The sequence below is a fragment of the Pelodiscus sinensis genome, chromosome 1, assembly GCF_049634645.1.
Source record: "Pelodiscus sinensis isolate JC-2024 chromosome 1, ASM4963464v1, whole genome shotgun sequence".
Taxonomy (NCBI): domain Eukaryota; kingdom Metazoa; phylum Chordata; order Testudines; family Trionychidae; genus Pelodiscus; species Pelodiscus sinensis.
Genome location: NC_134711.1, coordinates 329,385,510 through 329,396,248, shown reverse-complemented (window position 1 = coordinate 329,396,248; position 10,739 = coordinate 329,385,510). Strand labels below are relative to the sequence as shown.

General features: G+C 45.0%; 1 protein-coding gene across 1 annotated transcript; it reads right to left on the bottom strand.

Annotated features, from left to right (window-relative positions):
- Positions 1-1,965: 1,965 nt before the first annotated feature.
- On the bottom strand, positions 1,966-2,901 carry LOC142827329 (olfactory receptor 52N4-like). Its single transcript, XM_075922275.1, has one exon. It carries the CDS (start codon positions 2,899-2,901, stop codon positions 1,966-1,968), a length of 936 nt encoding a protein of 311 aa, XP_075778390.1.
- Positions 2,902-10,739: the final 7,838 nt, after the last annotated feature.

Below are 10,739 nucleotides of genomic sequence, written 5' to 3'. Positions count from 1 at the left end.
GCATGAAGAGAACAGTAATGAACACTAAGGCTACGTCTACACTGGCCCCTCTTCCGGAAGGGGCATGTAAATTTCACTAGTCGTCGTAGGGAAATCCGCGGGGGATTTAAATATCCCCCGCGGCATTTCAATAAAAATGTCCGCCGTTTTTTTCCGGCTTTTAAAAAAGCCGGAAAAGAGCGTCTAGACTGGCCCCGATCCTCCGGAAAAAGTGCCCTTTTCCGGAGGCTCTTATTCTCTACTTCAAAGTAGGAATAAGAGCCTCCGGAAAAGGGCACTTTTTCCGGAGGATCGGGGCCAGTCTAGACGCTCTTTTCCGGCTTTTTTAAAAGCCGGAAAAAAGCGGCGGACATTTTTATTTAAATGCCGCGGGGGATATTTAAATCCCCCGCGGATTTCCCTACGACGACTAGTGAAATTTACATGCCCCTTCCGGAAGAGGGGCCAGTGTAGACGTAGCCTAAGAATATAACAGCCACCTATTAACCTATCCTCCATGAAGACCCTTCACAAGCAGCTGCCTAAACTGGAAGCATTTGGCCCACCAAGTGTAACTCAGGTGTAACACACTGCAAACAAAGAGCTATAGTTAATATCCATAGCTTCACATAGAAAAATGATGCACGCACTCAAGGAAGACAATCATTTTCAAAAAATTGTATCCTTTCCAAAGACACTTGACAAGACATATCTTGTAGAAAATGACTCATATATGTCATAATTATATTATAATCCGCACTAGCGGACATTTAAAAATGGCGGCGCCCGGCTTTATGCAAATGAAGCCCGGGAAATTCAAATCCCGGGCTTCATTTGCAACTCCGGTTGCCTACATTACCACCCTAGTTCGAACTAGGGTGGTAGTGTAGACATACCCACAGACATTATACAATCACATGACTAGCGTACATAGGATTAGCAGACAGTGAGCTTCTATTCAACATCCCACGTGGCCCCCTTTTATCCCATTTTTGGCATTTGAAGTTGCAAATGAAGCCTGGGATTTAAATATCCTGGGCTTTATTTGCATCTTCCCATCCGGGCACCATTTTTAAATCCCCTTAGTCCGAACTAACTGCCCCTGGCTACATGCGGCAGTCAAACGTTAACTCAAACTAAATCCTTAGCTCGAGTTAACAGTTAAACCTTGTGGAACAGCTAACATGTGCTACCATTTGACTGCCGCGTGTAGCTGCGGGCAGTTACTTCGGACTAAGGGGATTTAAAAATGGCTCCCAGACAGGAAGATGCAAATAAAACCTGGGATATTTAAATCCCAGGCTTCAATTGCAACTTCAAATGCCTACATTAGCCTCCCTAGTTCGAACTAGGGGGCTAGTGTAGACATACTCTTATTTATTTCAATGTGCACATTTACGGTTCAATGTGTTACTTTTAGTCTCTAAAAGACAATATTTAATCCTCACTGGCTTTGTCAGAAGAAGTCTTCTGCAGCTGGCCAAGCATATCGGCAGTGAACAGTACAAACGTTCCTTTTGGTAGTGGAACTCTTCACAGATTTTGTGTCCTTCCATATAAACTCACTGGATCACTCTACGTATGACATAGGAACTCAGCTTTATATCTACTTTCGTTGTGTTTGATAAATTGAAGCTACCAATGCTTTCTGATAGACAAACTTCTTAAGAGCCCTCTTTACCCTGGAGCTAATCGAAAACCCATTTGAATCAGAAAGTTGCAGTATCTTCTGGTGGTCCAGAAGGGCCAAGTGACAGAGTGTGGGGTGAGGGTGTGCTCACGGGTGGCACTGAAAAAGATCAGCTGATGGCCAGGGAAAGGGATTTTAGAGATGGATGGTGAAGGAATGACAAGATGTTATGCGTAAGGAGCTTCTTTTGCTCTAAACTGCCACAATGCTGAGCTCAGACTGAGCACCCTGGTTTAACAAGGTGATATCCCTTCACCTTCTTGGCATATAGGATTAAAATTAGTGGCCCCAAGCAATCACCTTCTGCAAGTGTATTTGCCCACTTTGTCACGAAGCTCTTTGTTTTTGACCCCATACACGATAGGGTTGAGCATGGGAGGGAGGAGGAAATAGAGGTTGGCCAAAATGATGTGAACATGAGGAGCGATACCTTGACCAAACCGGTGTGTCATACTAGAGAGATAGCCAGGAGGATAAGACATGAGCATCACAGAGACATGGGATGTGCAGGTGTTGAGGGCTTTCTGGTGGGCTTTCTTGGAGGACATGAGGACGGCCTTAATGATCAGACTGTAGGAGAGAGCAATGAACATTAGGTCAAATCCACTGACTATAAATGCTATCAGCAAGCCATACAGGCTGTTGACTGTAATGTCCCCACATGACAACTTTACCACAGACATGTGGTCGCAGTAAGTATTGCGGATAATTCGGTTGGCACAGAACGGCAGCCTCCACAGGAGCAGGGGCATAGGCAGGTAGACGAGAACAGCTCTCATCACAACCAGTAGGCCTAGCTTAGCTATCCGTGCATTGCTGAGGATGATGGTGTATCTCAGAGGGTTACATATGGCAACGTAGCGATCGAAAGCCATTGTCACGAGGACACCTGAGTGTGTCATAGAACCTGTATGAAAGAAGAACATTTGGGTGAGGCAGCCTTCCATTGTGATGCCTTTCCAATTGAACCACAATATGCACAATGTCTGTGGAACGACGGAGGTAGTTGTTCCGATTTCTATGAGTGCCAGCATGCAAAGCAGCAGGTACATCGGCTTGTGTAGTGTCTGCTCATGGCCTACAACAAAGAGAAGAGTGAAATTTCCCAACAGGCCAATAATATACATCATGAATATGGGGATGGAAATCCAGACGTGAGCAGCTTCCAGGCCAGGGATGCCAATTAGGATGAAGGTTAAAGATTCAGAGGGGGTGAGGTTGAAAGCTGCCATGAAATCTTGAATGTGTCAATTGGGCTCAGAAACGATCAAGGTGTCTGTTGAGAGAGAAAAGTATGGTGATTTCGAGAACACCCTAGTATAACAAATACCACATACATATTTGATATTTATTTATTTTACATTTATTACCTATCACGGTTCAATTCCCCAACCTAGCACTTTGAGTGTAGATATGGAGGGCCAGCTAGCAGAATAAACTTTGTAAGAACGTGTCTCTAACTCCCAGAGACAAACTTTTCCAGTCTCAGTTTCCCTGAGACGCAAAAGAAAGACGATTGGTTGCTGCCATCAGCAAGTGTAAATAAAAATATAATATAAGCCCTTTTCCAGGGAAGAGTTGGGAAAACAAATAGAGGTAATCTACAGAGAATAATGCAGCTCTGCTTCTTCCAGGTAATTTAGGCACATAGGTTCAAGGACACAAAAATCAACCAATACCAGTTAATCAAAAAAAACCACCACTTTTATTATTAAAACAAGACTACAGTTGCAAGCATAGTAAATAATAGAATCATAGAATACTAGGACTGGAAGGGACCTCAAGAGGTCATTGAGTCCAGTCCCCTGCCCTCATGGCAGGACCAAATACTGTCTAGATCATCCCTGACAGACATTTATCTAACCTACTCTTAACTATCTCCAGAGATGGGGATTCCACAAACTCCCTGGGCAATTTATTCCAGTGTTTGACCACCCTGACAGTTAGGAACTTTTTCCTCATGTCCAACCTAAACCTCCCTTGCTGCAGTTTAAGCCCATTGCTTCTTGTTCTATCCTCAGAGGCCAAGATGAACATGTTTTCTCCCTCCTCCATATGACACCCTTTTAGATACCTAAAAATGGCTCTCATGTCCCCTCTCTGTATTCTCTTTTCTAAACTAAACAAGCCGAATTCTTTCAGCCTTCCTTCATAGGTGTGTAAGGGTAAGTCTACACTAGCTCATTAGTTCAAGCTAGGTAGGATAATTAGGGCAAACGGAGTTGCAAATGAAGCTCGGGATTTAAATATCCCGGGCTTCATTTGCATGTTCCCGGGCGCCTCCATTTTTAAATCCCCCTTAGTCCGAACTCTGTGCCCGTGGCTACATGCAGCATGGAGTAGGTAGTTTGAATTAAAGATCCTAATTTGAACTCCTGTTACTCCTTGTGGAATGAGGAGTAACAGTAGTTCAAATTAGGATCTTTAATGCGAACTACCTACTCCGTACCATGTGTAGCCGCGGGCATGGAGTTCGGACTAAGGGGGATTTAAAAATGGCGGCACCCAGGAACATGCAAATGAAGCCCGGGATATTTAAATCCTAGGCTTCATTTGCAACTCGTCTTGCCGTAATTACCCTACCTCGCTCGAACTAACGAGCTAGTGTAGACATACCCTTAAAAGCCATGGAGTGAAATAGATTCAGGGAGAATCCCTGTGCTGTAATCCTTAGTTACAAAAGAGAAAAAAAAAACAATTAACTGGCTCAGACATGATTTCCAACCCCCCAAACATAGAAAACAAAACCTGATGGACTATATAAACTTTTCCCTATTTACACATTTCATTAATTCAAGTAGTCTGTTCCTGGAAGAGTCCGTCTCTCCTGCTACCTGGGGAAAAAACTACTCTGACCCAAAACAAAGGAAGAGAGAGAAAGAAAAAAAAAGCCTCTCTCAGTTTGTAATTCCTTATCTGCACCTCATTGGCTGAATGCCCAAAGCTCCCTCCCTCAGATGCAGCACCAGAGTTGCTTAACCCTTTCCTCACTCTCCAGGTAAGTCAGACTCTTCTTTGCAGCTCCTATTCATGCCATTACCAATCTAGAAAGGGGACTGAGAAATGAGATGTCAACAGAGATAACCAGACTGTTTAGATCAGATTAAAGTCCAAATAAGATCTCACGGGGAGCTAAGTAAGCTAGGCGAATGGGCAATATGATGGCAGTTGAATTTGATTTCAATAACTGCCACATTTCTGTCTATTGGAGAAAAAAGGTTGTATTCTTTAAACACCTACAAGTTTCTAAATTAACTTCCCGGACTCAGGGCAGGGACCTGGGCATCTGATCACACTGCTCTGTAAAATGCTGCTCACAGTGCAAACAGGAACAGAATCTGAGCAGTGTTGGGACCCAGGAGGAATGAGATGGGGAAAAAAACAATGCCATGAGATGAGTCAGTACATGTTCCACCCTCCTCTGGACTCTTCTGTGCAGCACTGGGCATGTTTCTCACGGAACTAGAGGGCTGCAGGCAGTGGGGTGTAGTGGGTAGGGACACCAGCTAATGGGAGTCTCCAGATAAAGGGGAGAAAGTGTATCCCCCATTTCACTCCACATTACTTGCCCTCACCTCACCCCAAACCTGGGGCCCACTCACTCTCCCTGTCCTCGCCCATCCTATGTTACCTTGTGACGGTTTTCCTGCTAACCCTTTTCATGCCTGAATATCAATGAAGTTTGCAGTTGACACAAATGGTGCATCTACACAGCACCCTTAGCTCCAAATAACTGATGCAATTTGAGCTATGCACATTTTGCGTAGCTTCTCCCGAGTTAATTTCGAAACAGCGCTATTACAAATTGACCCTTAATCTTCATGGAACAATGTTGACAGGGATATCAGAATATTGCACCCGTTATATTTCGAGATAACGGGCGTACTGTCAAGATGCAGAATACGCTCTTTTGGGATACCAGAAGTATGTGTCATAGCACCACAGCATAGACGTACCCCAAGAGAATAATAATGCTTTAATCTAGGGGTGAGGAACCTTTTTTTGGGTCATTGGCTGCTGACCCACCGAAAAATTATTCAGGGGCCACACACAAGTGAGAAGCAAAAAAGGAATATCCTATCCCCCTCACTGAGGAGAAAGACATTTCCCTCACACACCAAAGCCTAGGAGGGCCTGGGCTAGCATATTTTGTCTGCCCCAGCCCCATGGTGGGGTGGCAGGCTCCCAATGCTGTGGTGGAGCCCTGAGCCTACGGGGCTGGATCCAGGCAATCCAGAGGTTGCCCACCCTACTTTAAGCCCGTGTAATCACTGCGATCAGGAATGTGCAATCCTCACCACCGACGACTAACGCAGAAGCCTAGCAAATGCTGCCTCATCATTCTCGGTTCAACAGCTGTGTCATAGAATCAGAGAGCAGGAAGAGACCTCAGGAGGTCATCAAGTCCAGCCCCCTGCCCAAAGCAGGACCAATCCCAACTAAATCAACCCAGCCAGGGCTTTGTCAAGCCGAGACTTAAACACCTGTAGGGATGGAGATTTCACCACCTCCCCTAGGGAACCCATCCTAGTGCTTCCCCACCCTCCTAGTGAAATATTTTTTCCTAATATCCAACCTGGATCTCCCCCACTGCTCCTTGTTCTACCATCTGTCACCAGTGAGAACAGCCTTTCTCCATCTTCTTTGGAACCTTCCATCAGGAAGTTGAAGGCTGCTCTCAAATCCCCCCTCACTCTTCTCTTCTGCAGACTAAATAGACCCAAATCCCTCTGCCTCTCCTCATAAGTCCTGTGTCCTCCACAATGTCCATGTCAGTGTGTCCATCCCCTACGTTCCCCCACAGTCCCTAGCATTGCCAGCTTCTCCATGTACACTCTGCTTTCTGCCCCAAACCTCCCGGTGCTCTCTTCTTGTCCATGAAGATCTCCCACCCTGACCACTTCCAGCCCTGCCACATAGTGTTGCCCCTCACCCAGGACCAAAACCGGGAGCTAGACCATACCGTGGGAACTCATAGAAATATCTCCTCAGACTCAGTTAAACCCAGTGGCTGGCTTCACCCAGGAAAAGGGGGAGATCAGTCTGAATTTGGGGGGAAGGGAACCCACCCTCTAAGGCCAATGGATGACTCCAGCTGAAGTCACTGCAGGCTCATGTTTTGTTTAAATCAGACCATGTATTTAGGTCCCTGCATGTGAATTTAGGGTATTCTGTAGGCACCCAAAATTTCACCCCCAGTGTCTGTGGCATTCTTAGGCTGAGTATAAAAGTTGGGGATTCCAAAATACATGGGCCCTAGCGTTGGGAAGCCAATATCAATCTGGAGTGACACACCGGAGGCCGAATGGGAGAGTAGACGGAGGTTAGTGTGTGAACAATTCTTGTTGTGACCCCTCTGGGAACACGGCTACTCAATGCAGGGGCTTTGGTCAAGGGCGGATGAGAGTGCCGCGGGGCCCAGGGCAGTGTCGCAGGGCCCCGGGCAGCAAAATTTCACGGGGCCCCCCCCTTTGACATAGCGCATGCGCCGTGGTGCTAAGGCGCATGCGCCGTGGTCTTAAGGCGCATGCACAGGGCCTCGGGAAGTGCGGGGCCTAAGGCAGCCGCCCCGCTCGCCCTGCCCTAAATCTGCCGCTGGCTTTGGTTATTCTATCTAATAGTTCAGTGAAGTTCCCAAATTAGAAACTTCATTGAACAAGATGATAAACCACAATGTATGAAAAAGGAAGCTACTGAGACACAGAGAAGGACAAACTAAGAAACGAGGATCTGGTTTTAATGACAAAAATTTGTCTAAGCTATTTCCAATACATTTGTAGATCCAGTTTTAACTGATAGGGCCTTGTGCTTCTAACAATACTAAATAGTTCAAGTCACTGTTCTGGTGAATTCTTGCCCAGATGATCTTAGACTTTAACCCTGGAACCTGTCCTTAGCCTTAGCACTAAGCATTAATGCAGAAAGCAGCAACTTACCACAATCTTGCTCAGCAGTGAGAGGAAGTCTCCTTCCTGCAGCAGTTAGGCAGAGATACAAGATTCAGCGTGTGACTCTCAAATGTCTGACACTCGGCGAGCTAAACAGTCACCTTTATGATTCTCTGATCTGTCCCTGCTGGCTCTCCGGTTAGCCGGGATTCACAGACAGTTCCCACAGCTCTGTGAGCGGTGGGATGAGCAGAAATTAGACCCTGGGGAGACACAGCTCGAGAGCCTCCCGGGGAAATGAATTCATGTGATAATAACTGGGTCTCACGTTGTGAGGGCAAATTGCATGACTGTTTTCAATTACCTAAAAAGGTGTTAAAAGAAGGAGAGAGAAACTTGTTCTCCTTCATGTATACTGATAGGACAAGAAGCAACGTGCTTCAATTGAAGCAAGGGATAGAATCATAGAATCATAGAATAATAGGACTGGAAGGGACCTCAAGAGGTCATCGAGTCCAGCCCCCCGCCCTCAAGGCAGGACCAAGCTCCTTCTACACCATCCCTGACAGATGTCTATCTAACCTGTTCTTAAATATCTCCAGAGAGGGAGATTCCACCACCTCCCTTGGCAATTTATTCCAATATTTGACCACCCTGACAGTTAGGAATTTTTTCCTAATGTCCAATCTAAACCTCCCCTGCTGCACTTTAAGCCCATTACTCCTTGTCCTGTCCTCAGAAACCAAGAGGAACAAATTTTCTCCTTCCTCCTTGTGACACCCTTTTAGATATTTGAAAACCGCTATCATGTCCCCCCTTAATCTTCCAAACTAAACAAGCCCAGTTCATGAAGCCTGGCTTCATAGGTCATGTTCTCTAAACCTTTAATCATTCTTGTCGCTCTTCTCTGTACCCTTTCCAATTTCTCCACATCTTTCTTGAAATGTGGCACCCAGAACTGGACACAGTACTCCAGCTGAGGCCTAACTAGTGCAGAGTAGAGCGGCAGAATGACTTCACGAGTTTTGCTTAAAACACACCTGTTGATACAACCTAGAATCATATTTGCTTTTTTTGCAACAGCATCACACTGTTGACTCATATTCAACTTGTGGTCCACTATGACCCCTAGATTCCTTTCCGCCATGCTCCTTCCTAGACAGTCGCTTCCCATCTTGTATGTATGGAACTGATTGTTCCTTCCTAAGTGCAGCACTTTGCATTTCTCTTTATTAAACCACATCCTGTTTACCTCTGACCATTTCTCTAACTTGCTAAGGTCATTTTGAATTATGTCCCTATCCTCCAAAGAAGTTGCGACCCCACCCAGTTTGGTATCATCTGCAAACTTAATAAGCGTACTCTCTATCCCAATATCTACATTATTGATGAAGATATTGAACAGTACGGGCCCCAAAACAGACCCTTGAGGAATTCCACTTGTTATCCCTTTCCAGCAGGATTTAGAACCGTTAACAACATCTCTCTCACTACGGTTATCTAACCGATTATGCACCCACCTTATCGTGGCCCTATCTAAGTTATATTTGCCTAGTTTATCAATAAGAATATCATGCGAGACCGTATCAAATGCCTTACTAAAGTCTAGGTATATGACATCCACCGCTTCTCCCTTATCCATAAGGCTCGTTATCCTATGAAAGAAAGCTATCAGATTAGTTTGGCCTGACTTGTTCTTCACAAACTCATGCTGGCTATTCCCTATCACTTTATTACCTTTCAAGTGTTTGCACATGATTTCCTTAATTACCTGCTCCATTATCTTCCCTGGGACAGACGTTAAACTGACCTGTCTGTAGTTTCCTGGGTTGTTCTTAGTCCCCTTTTTATAGATGGGCACAATATTTGCCCTTTTCCAGTCTTCTGGAATCTCCCCTGTCTGCCATGATTTTTCAAAAATCATAGCTAAAGGCTCAGATACCTCCTCTATCAGCTCCTTAAGTATCCTGGGATGCATTTCATCAGGACCTGGTGACTTGCTGACATCTAACTTTCCTAAGTGATTTTTAACTTGTTCTTTGTGTATCCTATCTTCTAAACTTACCCTCTCTCTGCTTGTATTCACTACGTTAGGCACACCTCCAGACTTCTCGGTGAAGACCGAAACAAAGAAGTCATTGAGCATCTCCGCCATTTCCAAGTTCCCTGTTACTGCTTCTCCCTCCTCACTAAGCAGTGGGCCTACCCTGTCCTTGGTCTTCCTCTTGCTTTTAATGTATTTATAAAAGGTCTTCTTGTTTCCCTTTATGCCTGTAGCTAGTTTGATCTCATTTTGTGCCTTTGCCTTTCTAATCTTGCCCCTGCATTCCCGTGTTGCTTGCCTATATTCATCCTTTGCTAGTTGTCCTAGTTTCCATTTTTTATATGACTCCTTTTTTATTTTGAGATCGTGCAAGATCTCCTTGTTAAGCCAAGCTGGTCTTTTGCCATATTTTCTATCTTTCCTACACAGCGGAATTGTTTGCTTTTGGGCATTTAACAACGTCCCTTTGAAATACTTCCAACTCTCCTCAGTTGTTTTTCCCTTCAGTCTTGCTTCCCATGGGACCTTACCTACAAGTTCTCTGAGCTTATCAAAATCTGCCTTCCTGAAATCCATTACCTCAATTGTGCTGGTCTCCCTTCTACCTTTCCTTAAGATCATGAACTCTATTATTTCGTGATCACTGTCCCCTATACTGTCTTCCACTTTCAAGTTCTCAACTAGTTCCTCCCTATTTGTTAAAACCAAATCCAGAACAGCTTCTCCTCTGGTAGCTTTTTCAACCTTCTGAAACAGAAAGTTGTCTCCAATGCAGTCCAGAAACTTATTGGATAGCCTGTGCCCCGCTGTGTTAGTTTCCCAACATATGTCTGGATAGTTGAAGTCCCCCATCACCACCAAATCTTGGGCTTTGGATAGTTTTGTTAATTGTTTAAAAAAGGCCTCATCCACCTCTTCCACCTGACTAAGTGGCCTGTAGTAGACTCCTAGCATGACATCACCCTCATTTTTTACCCCTTTTAGCTTAACCCAGAGACTCTCTACACAGCTATCTCCTACGTTCATCTCCACTTCAGTCCAAGTGCGTACATTTTTAATATACAAAGCAACCCCTCCTCCCTTTTTTCCCTGTCTGTCCTTCCTGAGCAAGCCGTACCCTTCCATACCAACATTCCAA

Excerpts from the sequence above, each read along its gene's own strand:
- LOC142827329 (XM_075922275.1), bottom strand. The coding sequence starts at position 2,901 with ATGGCAGCTTTCAACCTCACCCCCTCTGAATCTTTAACCTTCATCCTA.